The sequence below is a fragment of the Rhinolophus sinicus genome, linkage group LG16 (assembly GCF_036562045.2).
Source record: "Rhinolophus sinicus isolate RSC01 linkage group LG16, ASM3656204v1, whole genome shotgun sequence".
Classification (NCBI taxonomy): domain Eukaryota; kingdom Metazoa; phylum Chordata; class Mammalia; order Chiroptera; family Rhinolophidae; genus Rhinolophus; species Rhinolophus sinicus.
In genome coordinates this window covers 34168177-34180125 of record NC_133765.1, presented here as the reverse complement: position 1 = coordinate 34180125, position 11949 = coordinate 34168177, and the positions used below count along the sequence as shown (strand labels likewise).

The 11949-nt window shown below is 52.1% G+C and overlaps 1 protein-coding gene across 1 annotated transcript; it reads left to right on the top strand.

Annotated features, from left to right (window-relative positions):
• Positions 1-9290, top strand: HPD (4-hydroxyphenylpyruvate dioxygenase). The gene is made up of 14 exons (XM_019734119.2): positions 1-121; positions 493-519; positions 1039-1101; positions 1434-1538; positions 1887-1929; positions 2121-2203; positions 3152-3241; positions 4267-4370; positions 4791-4868; positions 5407-5569; positions 5694-5765; positions 7119-7241; positions 8769-8885; positions 8978-9290. Exons 1-14 carry the CDS (start codon positions 119-121, stop codon positions 9086-9088), a joined length of 1182 nt encoding a protein of 393 aa, XP_019589678.1. The 5' UTR covers positions 1-118; the 3' UTR covers positions 9089-9290.
• The last annotated feature ends 2659 nt before the right edge of the window (positions 9291-11949 follow it).

Sequence of the window (11949 nt, the reverse complement as noted above, 5' to 3'; positions counted from 1 at the left end):
CACCCCCAGGAAGGCCAAGAGGCCAGAGGCGGGACCTACTGGGCGTTAAATACTTCGGTCCAGCAGTACCCCCGCCTCTTGTCCAGTCTTCCAGGCAGGAAGTTTGACCAAGATCAACATGGTAAGTGCCTGGAGCTGGAGCAGCTTGGGGGTGGGGGGGTTCGATCTGTGGTGAGACTTCCAGAAACACTTTGTGTCTGACCTTCTAAGTCTTTTTTTTTTAAATAAATTTTATTGGGGAATATTGGGGGACAGTGTATTTCTCCAGGGCCCATCAGCTCCAAGTCATTGTCCTTAAATATAGTTGTGGAGGGCGCAGCTCAGCTCCAAGTCCACTTGCCATTTTCAATCTTTAGTTGCAGGGGGCGCAACCCCCCATCCCATGTGGGAATTGAACCGGCAACCTTGTTGTTGAGAGCTCACGCTCTAACCAACTGAGCCGTCCGGCCACCCAAGCTTCTAAGTCTTAATGGTCCTTTTCTTTCTCCTTAGACGTCTTACAGTGACAAAGGACAGAAGGTAAGCAGGAGGAGAAATGTGGGGTAAGGGCCCCCGCAAGACTGGGATGTCAGCCAAATTCAGAAGACAAATAAGTACAGTGGGTTTGTGATTCCAGGATGTGCACTCAAGTTCATCTCTGGACCCCCCAGACTGAGCTGCACTCAACCTCACCCTCCCATGTAAAACGTTTACCTCTTCGTAAATTCCTGCCAGTCTCTTAATCCTGTCAGGAAGTTCTTTCTAAGGTCCAACTGAAATCCGTGTTGCTGTGATATAAGGCTGCTTCCCTCTGTGAAAGCTGGGCAGGCCTCCTGAGGGGGCTTCCCAATCTTGACCCCCCAAGAGCTCAAGTTCTACGTGAGAAACCTGATTCGCAGCTTGGCAAGACTATGGGGTGCGGGGCGGGAACAATTGGGTTTCTCCTCAGTTCTGGGGTTGAGACTGGGACCAGGAAGGTGACTAGGGGACACGTCTCCAACTACACTTTTCCAGACCCACTTCCAGGGACTCAGTCTTGCCCCTTCTCTCCTTCTGCAGCCCGAGAGAGGCCGATTCCTCCACTTCCACTCCGTGACCTTCTGGGTTGGCAATGCCAAGCAGGTAGAGGCCAGGGCGAGGTGTTGGAGTGGGCAGAGGGCAGGCAAGAAGGTCTCGTCGAAGAGGCAGGCCTCCAGCCGGGTCCGTGATTGGCCCCTGGGAGGGGAGGGTCAGGGCCGGTGCTGGGACTGTCCCAGGAAGGACCGATACACTGCACCCTATTTACACAATCAGGGCTGGACCCCAGCAGGAATCTTATCTGAGGTCAGCAGGGGTCAGAGAGTAGCCTTTCTCCCCAGGAGGGACCTGCACTAGGGCAGACAGGCTGAGGGGGCCTGGGGACTCCCCAGGCTGGCCCCTCGGCCCTCACAAACCCAGTTGCAACTCTGATCCAGGCCGCATCATTCTACTGCAGCAAGATGGGCTTTGAACCACTAGCCTACAAGGGCCTGGAGACGGGTTCCAGGGAGGTGGTCAGCCACGTGATCAAGCAAGGGAAGGTGAGTCCACACTCCAAGACTGCTGCTCATCCAGGAGGCCTGTCCCTCTCTTCCTGCTGGTCTCTCAGCTCCCTGACTCTCATTCCTTAGGGTAAAGTAGACAGGAGGCCATTCCTCCAGGCATCCCGGGGCATCTGGCACAGGAGCAGCCCCCATCCCTCAGGATCAGGGGGGAAACCAAGACAGAGCAGGGGCTGGAACTCAGGGCCAAGCAGTTGGGAGAGGTCATTTGGTCCTTTTGCCCCACCAGGGGTATCTCAATGGTGGGCAGGGAGGAAGGCGTGGGGGGTACACCTGCCTACACTCTCCTGAGCCACCAGTTTCCCTCTCTTCTCCTCTGTGTCTTAGATTGTGTTTGTTTTCTGCTCTGCTCTCAACCCCTGGAACAAAGGTGAGGGGGCTCCAGGGGGTTTGGGGTGCCAGGGGGTGGAGACATGGTATTAGGGGCGGGGTCATGGACATGGGGGTGGGTCAGGATTCAGGAAGGGGCCTCAGCCTAGAAGGAGATGGAGCCCAGCAGGCTGGGCGTACAGGTGAGAGGACCATGGCTCTAGTGCCACCCATTCCCCTTGCCGGCCACAGAGATGGGCGATCACCTGGTGAAACACGGGGACGGAGTGAAGGACATCGCGTTCGAAGTGGAAGATTGTGAATACATTGTGCAGGTAAGACCACACCTGGGCTAGCATGGAGATGAAGCAATAAAGCTCGGCTTGCCCTGTCTGCCATAGGGACCCCCATCAGTCAGGGCTGGAGGACACTGCCATGTTGGTGTGACACATGCCTGTGTTCCAGTGACACCCTGCTCCTGACTGTGTGTCCTCTCTCTGAGCCTCAGTTTCCGCATCTATAAAATGGGGATAACCACAGCATCTACTTCACTGTTACAAAGAGGAAATGAAATATAGTTACCATTTCTTGAGCATGACTCTGAACCAAATACTGTATTCAAAAGGCAGTTTTGAGGTTCAGAGCATAGACTCCAGAGGCAAGCTGCCCAGGTCTGATTCTTATTAGCTGTGTGACTTTGGGTAAGTGACTTAACTTCTCTGTGCCTCAATTTCCTCACCTATAAAATAGAGACAACAACAGTACCTTGTGTGTAATGTCTCTGTGAGGATGAAAGAGGTTAATACCTACAATGGTGCCTGACATGTGATAAGCATTGACATGCAGTAAGTAAGGTTTTGCTAAATAAATAGTTGAATCGTGTACGTAAAATACTTGGCAGAGGGTCTGACACAGTAGGTGCTCAATTAATGCCAACTCATATTTTCCTTATCAAACCACCCTTTTTACAGATGGGGAAACTGAGGACTAGAGAGGGGAAAGGGCCACAGAGTGAGTTAACAGAGATAAGACAGACCCCTACCCCCACCTGGTTTGTCTCCCATAGCCCCATCTCTGGACCTGGGCCTCAGTTTCCCAATCTACCAAATGGGCATGACGCATGGGTATCAGGGCAACAGCAGCTGGCTGGGGTTCCTGCCTGGGGCTGTTAAAACTGGAGGAGGCTGTGGCAGGACCACGCAGAGACGATCTGCAGGAGCAGCCTGTGAGAGCTCTGGGAGGGCCCAGCCCTTACCGCCTCCCCCACCCCATCTCCCCTGCAGAAAGCCCGGGAACGAGGTGCCAAAATCATTCGGGAGCCCTGGGTGGAGCAAGACAAGTTTGGGAAGGTGAAGTTTGCTGTGCTGCAGACGGTGAGTTAACTTTGGTGCCCCCACCCTCCTGCTGTCAGCACCCACTGAGATGCCAGGATCCCCCACAATCACCCCCACCCCTAAGCCATCCCACCCTGTGCCTCATGGCACAGACTTCTCCCTCAAGTCTGACCACCTGTACTACTTGGCCAGTGCAGAGGCTGATGAGAGCTACCAGCCACCGCTTGGGGCTTCCCTTGCTCCCCAGTGGGGGGTGACAACATGGGGACATAAGCTTCAGGCAGAGGTTGAAAACAGGAGAGTGATAGGGTCTTGGGAAGTCCCACCTCACACCAGCTGTGTGACTTTGAGCAAATCATTTCACCTCTCTGTGACTACCTGTAAATGAGCAAGGACTGGAGTTGGAACCCCTGTGTGACCTGGGACACACTACTTAACCTTTCTATGCCTCAGTTTCTTTAGCTATAACCCCTCCTAGGGTTATTGTAAAGATCAAATGAGATCATTCATGTACAGCACTTAGAACAGTGCCTGGTGTATTGTAGACACTCAGCAAAGATTACCAAGTCTGTTTAGCACCTGTGTCACTGTCACACAGAGACAAGCATCGTTCCTACCTTCTCATGTTTAAATACAATTTAAAGATTGTTAGGATTTAAAGAGCCCTTTGGTATAATTTGATCCAATGCCCTCATTGTTCTTCATTTAGTCCACCTATTTTATTTTCCTTTTTTTTTTCTTTTTAGTATTAGTCCACCTACTTTTATTGAGAACATACTATACACCAATCACTGCCCTAGGTGCTGGGGACACAGCAGTGAGCAAGAAAGTGACCCTGACCTCACAGAACCTCCAGACCCGACCCGTGGGTCAGACAGACTGTCAAAGAAATTGCCAACGACAGGTTGCAATTCATTTCAGAAAGGGGAAGTGACTTGCTCAAGGTCACACATCGAGTTAGGGTCAGTCCCCAGTTGGAACCCAGGACTGTGCTGGTGCCATGAAATGCGGCCTCCGTGGGGCTAGGCGCTCAGAGGCTAAGCCCAGCTGTTTTCTGCCCATAGTACGGGGACACAACACACACCCTGGTGGAGAAAATGAACTACACTGGCCGGTTCTTGCCTGGATTCGAGGCCCCGGCATTCACGGACCCTCTGCTTTCCAAGCTGTGAGTGCCCCTCAGTGCAGGGATGGGTGGAGAGGAAAGCCCTCTCCTTGATGGGGACTGGGCTTTTCTGAGGGGGTAGAGCGTGGCGAGCCTTCTGGGGAGCCCCTGAGGCTTTCCAAGGGTGGCTTGAAGAGGCAGCATGGAGGCTAAGAGCATAGGCTCTGGAACCAGAATGCCTGGGGTCAGATCCCAGCTCTGTCACGTCACAGCTACGTAACCTTGGCAAGTTACTTTATTTCTCTACACTTCAGTCACTCATCTGTAAAATGGGGTAGTAAGTGTGTGTGAGTTGACACAAATCCAGTGCCTATGGTAGGTGCTATGTAATTGGGAGCTCTTATTGTTATTGAGGGGCCAGTGGAAAGGGGGAGATTTAGGGAGTAACCTTGTGCTCACTTCCTAACCACATCCCTCTCCCAGGCCCCAATGCAAGCTCGAAATCATTGATCATATTGTGGGAAACCAGCCTGATCAGGAGATGACATCTGCCTCCGATTGGTGAGTCCCTGGCCCAAGCCCTTCCCGCAAAGGGGACAGGCACACTCCCCAGTTCTTGTCTCGGGACATCAAAGTGGGAAATGGAACGCAACGTGGTAGGAGGTTAGCCTGAGGTCACCGATTCATCTGTTCCCTGTAAAACTGTCCCCGTGGAGACCAGAAGATTTAAGGCCCAAAGGGATGCATAGGTCCTCTCTCTGAGGAAACTTGGGGCATCGGCACAGGTGGGGTGTCACAGTCCAGGGAGGCTCAGAGGAAAACTGTCACTAGTCAAACAGCGGCCTTGTGTAAGCGAGAAGCAAGTGCCCCTTCTCAAAGCACTTGTGTCTGTGGGAGTGCTGCCACACTATAAGGATCTTGTTACAAGACTTTACTTCCACCTGAAGGAAAACTGTCATAATAAAGGTACAACTCTATGATGTGTAGGAAGTGAATGGTGGCTCCTTTTGGGAGCCTGCTCAGGGAACACATTCTGGAAGGTGGACGAGGGACATGGAGTCAGTCCCAGAGCCAACATGCCTCCCTGGCCACCCCACAGGTACCTGAAAAACCTGCAGTTCCACCGTTTCTGGTCCGTGGACGACACGCAGGTGCACACAGAGTACAGCTCTCTGCGTTCCATCGTGGTGGCCAATTACGAGGAGTCAATCAAGATGCCCATTAATGAGCCAGCGCCGGGCAGGAAGAAGTCCCAGATCCAGGTGGGGTCCTCCCTGGGCCCCAGGGACCTGGCTGGGGAGGAAGAGAGCAGGGAAGAGGTTTGAGGGCTCTTGTGGAGGCAGGGACGGGGCCCATGACGGGCGTTTCCTTGTTTCCCTCCCACAGGAATATGTGGACTATAACGGGGGCGCTGGCGTCCAGCACATTGCTCTCAAGACCCAAGACATCATCGCAGCGGTGAGGAGCCCTTCCCCATCCTCATTCACCTCCCATTCAGCTCCAGAGCCAGTCTCTGCAAAATGGAGTGGGGGTGGGGGTGGCAGTCCTGGGTGCCCTTCATTGGCCTGGAGGGCTGACCAGACCCCCTCACTGGTTCCCGCCACTCCTGTGCAGGCACATTCCTACCCCGGAGAGTTCAGGGCCTCTGCAGAACCCTCTAGGCTTTCAAAACAGCTGGCGCCAAAGTAACAGGACGCCTGGATTCTCTTCCCAGTTCTGCCAGTGACTTGCTGTGTTTCTCTGCGGGGTTCAAGCTCCTTGCTAGGTTTCAGTTGCTTCACCATGAAAATGAGGACATTAGCTTGCAAGATTGATTGGGTCCTTTGAGCCAAGTTAAATGTCCCTAGTCTATGGATCAAGCCCTTGGGGAGGCTGGGTCCTACCTATTCCTTATGTGGCAGAGTGGACAAGAGCCTGGACTGTCTCATTCAATCCTGGCCCGACCAAAAATTCATTCGTCCATTCACTCAATAGATGTTTATTGAGCACCTACTGTGTGCCAGGCACTGTTTTCCGTACTTGGGACACATCAGCCAACAGGACAATTTGGAGGCAGAAAACAAGTAAAATTTGTATGTGAGATGGTGGTGAGTGCTCTGGAGGAAAATAATGCAGGGCAATGGGAGAGGGAGGGTGAAGGACACTGCATAGTCAAATAGGCAGTCACATCATGAAAGTCCTCATTGAGAAGGAGATATTTGAGAATGCAGAGTTGGAAGGAGAAAAGCATGTAGATATGGGGGTGCACGGGGAACCCCAGGCAGAACGGGCAGCCAGGGAAGAGGAAGGTTGAAGGAACAGCAAGATCAGTGTGGCTGGAACAGAATGAGCAAAGGAGAGAGAGATACAAGACCAGATCAGAATGTCAGAGTAGGGGCAGATGGTGGGAACTTGGAATGTGTCTCTAAGATGTGACACCACCGTGAGGGTAAGCAGAGGAGTGACGTGATTTGACTTGTATTTTAATAAAATCACTCTGGCTACCATGTTGAGAGTAGACACTTAATCTCTCAATGCCTCAGTTTCCCCAGCTATGAAATGGGGATAATAATCACCCAAATGCCTCCAAAGATCACTGCATAGATGTAACGAGGTGATACATAGAAAGCCACCTGGCGAGTGTCCCATTAATGTCAGTGATTGCTGTTCTTCTAATGGAACCCACGAGACCCAGAGGAGCAAGGGGATAAGGTCACAGCACACTCTGGCAGGTGGGGGGAGTCAGTACTACCTGCCCCAGAACCTCCACCTGGGTCGGGGTGTTGAGCATGGAAAGAGAAGGAGGCTGACCTTGACCCTGCTCTGAGACAGATTCGCCACTTGAGAGAGAGAGGCATTGAATTCCTGGCTGTTCCATCCACATACTACAAACAACTGCGGGAGAAGCTCAAGACGGCCAAGATCCGTGTGAAGGAGAACATAGATGTCCTGGAGGTGAGGCAAAAGCAGGTTCCCCCATCAGCTGGGACCATGAGCCCCACAACCGGGGAAACCTCTACTCTACAGCAGGCACCAGGACACAGGGAAACCAGACGTGCAGTTAGGGGACTTGCATAGAAGTGGGAAGACAGATGACAAATAAATAACACAAACACCATCAGACAGGGAGCGAGTCGGTGCCATGAAGAAGGTAAAACAGGCTACGACAGAGCGTGACCTGGGGCTACTTTACAGGAGGCAATCCGGGAAGGCCTCTCTGAGAAGGTGACGTTTCAGTGAAACCTAGATGAGAAGGAGTTGGCTGTGTGAAGGGCTAGGGAAAGAGCAGTCCTCGCAGAGGGAATAGCACGTGCAAAGGTCGTGAGGCAGGAGGAAGCTCCGAGTGTCTGAGGGACAGAAAGGAGGCTAGAGTGGATTAAAGGACGTGTTTGAGGATTGGCCTCCGTCACACAGCAGTAGTCAGGGGCCGATTCCTCTCGTAGGCTAGTTTATTCTTCTGTGGCCAGAAACCTTTGTAGGTTTTTTTTTTTTTTTGGTTTTGTTTTTAACAGTTTTAATGATCTATAAGTCACATAATATATAAATCACTCTCTCAAAGTGCATCATTCAGGGATTTGTAGCTATTCACTAAGTTGTGCAAGAGTGATCAAAATCAGTGCTAGAATATTTTCATCACTCTAAAAAGAAACCTCATACCCCTTACCCATCACTTCCCAATCCCATCATTCCACCCGCCCCCAGCCCTAGGCAACCGCTGATCTATTTTCTGTCTCTATAGATTTGCTTTTTCTGAACATGTCATATAAATGGAATCATACAATAGGTGATCTTTTTTGACTGGCTGCTTTCACTCAGCATCATGTTTGCAAGGCTCATCCATGTTGTAGCAAGTGTCAGTGCTTCATTCCTTTTTATAGTTGAGTAATAGTCCATCGCATGAATAGACGACACTCATTTTGGCTCTTATAAATTATGCTGCTACGAACATTTGTGTACACGTTTTTGCATGGACATACGTTTCAATTCTCTTGGGTAGATATCTAGTAGGAGTGGAATTACTAAGTCATACGGTAATTCTATGTTTAACGTTTTGAGCAAGTGCCAAGATGGTTGTCCGTTGTGGCTGCACCATTTTACATTCCCACCATCAACCTATGAGGGTTCCAATATCTATTGGAGGGTTTTACGCAAGGAATGGCATGATCTGATTTTTAAAAGATCCCTCTACGTCTGTGGGGAAGATGGATTGTCAGGAGGCAAGAGCGGACGCAGGAAGACCTCTGTGGAGGCCCCTGGGGTGGCCCAGGCCAGCCATGATGGAGACTTACACAGGGACTGTGGCAGGGGGGTGGTCATAGGACAACTTGGAGATCTGTTTTGAGGTGTCTGTAACTGATGGAGAAAGGTCTTTATTCTTGGCTTAGTGGGTGCAGGAGCACATCCCTATGGACTTTCTAGGGGCCCCACCGTGCGAGAGGGGCGGGCCAGCCTCCCGCTAACCCAATCCCATCTCCCACCTAGGAGCTGAAAATCCTGGTGGACTACGACGACAAAGGCTACCTCCTGCAGATCTTCACCAAGCCCATGCAGGACCGGCCCACACTCTTCCTGGAAGTTATTCAGCGCCACAACCACCAGGTACCACCTGTCCCCAGCAAGCCCCAGGGGCCATGCAGGTTAACCCGACTGGCTTCCTGGGCCCGCAACTCACCTCCTCTCTCCCACTCCAGGGTTTTGGAGCCGGCAACTTCAACTCACTGTTCAAGGCTTTCGAGGAGGAGCAGAACTTGCGGGGCAATCTCACGGACATGGAGACCAACGGGGTAATCACCGGCATGTAGGCCCCACGCGTCCCTCCGGAGTAGAGGCACCGCCCACCAGCAGGCGCACGGCGGGCCTCGCCCCCTGTGCCTGGAACACGCCCACCTCGCACAGGACTCACCCCCCAACCCACGCAGCCCCGAGGATCCGCCCACCTGACCATGCCACCTCGGTTGGGCTGCTATGCTCCTTGCCTCCGGAATAAATCGGACCGGGTTCCAACGCGGTGTCTTGGTGTTTGTGCCGGGCTGGAGCCGTGATGCGCTTTGGTCGCCAGGGGGCGCTCAGGGCCGCAGCGCAGCAAGAGGCGCCCGCGAAACGGGTTCCGAGCGCGGCGGGAGCCAAAGCGCCAGGTGCAAGCGCCGTGCTAACAGGACCGCGCGGGTCGGGGGAATTCTTGAACCAAGGCGGGCAGAGGATTTACATTCTAGAGGGGAACACAGACAGTATCGTTTCATGGGTGGTAAATGCTGTTAAGAAAATAAAGTAGGTGATGAGATTGTGTGGAGGTGAAGCTGGGAGGGAGGACTAATTTCCATAGCGGGAAGGCCCCTCTGGGGAGGTGACATTGGGGAGCCAGCCATGGGACAATCTGGGAAAAGAGCATCCCAAGGAAAGGGAGTAGCAAGGGTAACGGCCCTAATGTGGGACCGCGCTTGGCAGCATTCTGTCTGGTGGCTTTATGATCGCTAAAGATGAGCTGTCCCCAACTTTACTGCCCTGAGCCCGAACTTCTGGACATAGGAGAGGGAAGGTTCTTAGCCAAGGAACTTTAGAAAGGCATTCTTGCTCTGCAACCACTGGACATGGTTCCTGGTCTGAGATGCAGAGCGGGTAGGAGGGATCTGAGCCCCTCAGCATAGCGGTCATCAGTGCCCCCTTCCCCCAATACCCCTCCACTCTCCCCAGACTTGCTCCCAGTGAGGAACGATTCCATTTGGAAAGAAGCCAGTTCATATTCAAGTGTGAGTGACCCTTGCAAAAGAAGGACACAGTTGGGAGAGGAGCTACAAGTCCTAAGACTCTTGGAAGGAAATTTTTCTTCAAAACCCAAGAGGAGGTGGGGGCAAATTGGGTTTCTCCTTCTGCTCTGATACTTAACAGTCCTCCCTGAGGATAACTCAACTCAGAAGGAGGAGCAGGTGGATCTCAGTGTAAGAAAGAAAAAATCTAATTTGATATAATGGGAGAATTGGGGGAATTTTTTTTTCAGGTAATAGAAGAAGGCAAGGCTTCTGGGATCACGAACTTCAGAAATGAAAAGAACATCAGCGAGAACCCAGAGAACAACAGCAGCCCCCAAGCCCTGATTGCTGGTTAAAAATACCCTCCCTCTCTTTTCCCATGGCTTATGCAAAGAAGGGAAATTCTATAACCCAGGAGGGTTGCAAACTGGTGGCTCACGGGCCAAATCTGGCTCACAGATGTATTTTGTCTGCATGGTTTCAAACCAATTTGATTCAACATTTCAGAAAGTTGGGATATTTCGCACACAAATTCTAGGATTCTGGTTCTTCTTGGAATCACCAGGCAATTCTGGTCTTGCCTCCCTATGCAGCAACAATCAGCTGGTGCCAAGAGGTGGCTGCCTCTTTCAATGGGGCCTACTAGGCCGAGCAGACCCACGTTAGCTGAGCACGGACTATGGAGCCAGACTGCCTGGGTTCTCACCCCCAGGTCAGCCACTTGCTAGCCGTGTCACCTTGGACAAGCTATTTGGCCTCTTAGCACCTGTTTTCCTCATCTGTTACATGGGGGGGGGGGAATAATACCCACCTCCTAGCACTGCTGTGGGTTTAATATCAAACATGTTTAAAACTGGCTGGCATAGTGTCAGCGCTGTGTGTTTGCTCTTGTTATTTTTGGAGACGGGCCCGTGTGAGGGGCTCTACCCAAGTCGACCTGCACCTCCCCTCCTCACCCCACCCCACTCTGCCCTGTGCATGCAGCTGTCTCCAGTTGAGCCTCCTTTTTGGCCCCTACAGCAGAACCAGTGAGGAAAGGACTTATCCTGTGGGTCTGAGAGGCAAAGGAAGACGTGGATGATTTGAAGAATAAGGGAGGAGAACCAGACTTGGTAGCTAACGGGAAAGGGGAAGTCCAGGATTTCTGGGTTTTGAGCTTCGTAACCAGCGGCAGCAGTGGTGGGTGGAGAGGCAGGGAACACAAGTGCCATTGACCAAGGTGGAAAATATAGCAGGAGAAGCAGGTTCAAGAAAGACGATGAAAAACTCAAATTTGGGTGTTTCCCTTGTGTGCCTTGGGCTGGACACCCAGGGTTGTCCTTGTGCTGCCCTGCCAGGCCCTACAGTGTCTGCGTCCCCAACGCCCCCCTCCGTACCTCTGGCACCTCTTTCCTTTCCCCTCCCCTTCCCTCACTCAGCTGCAGTCTTGCAGGGCCTCCTGGCTGGTCCTCAAACACACTAGATGGGGCCTGCCTCAGGGCTTTTGCACTCACTGTGCTTTCAGCCTGGAATGCCCTTCTCCCTGGTGTCTACAGTGAGGTAATTGTCCCTTATCTCCTTTGAGTTTGGTTCCCAGGTTGGTCAGGTGGACTTCCTGACCCCTCTATTTAAAACTGCACTCCCCTCCCATGGACACCACCCGCCGTGCATAGCTATTTTTCTCCTGGCTATAGTATTTATTCTTCATGACTGTCTGGCTCACAAGAGCAATCACCATGAAGGCGAGCAGTATTTCTCCACTCCTGTATCCCCGGTCCGTAGAGGAGTATCTGGCATATAATAGGTGTTCAATAAATATTGATTGAATAAATGAATGGCCAGGGGCTGCATCTACCTTCTTTCCTGGCTCAGCCTCACCTTCAGCAATTTTTCTGTTCCCACAAATCCAGCTGCAGTGGCATTCACCTGTCCGGATG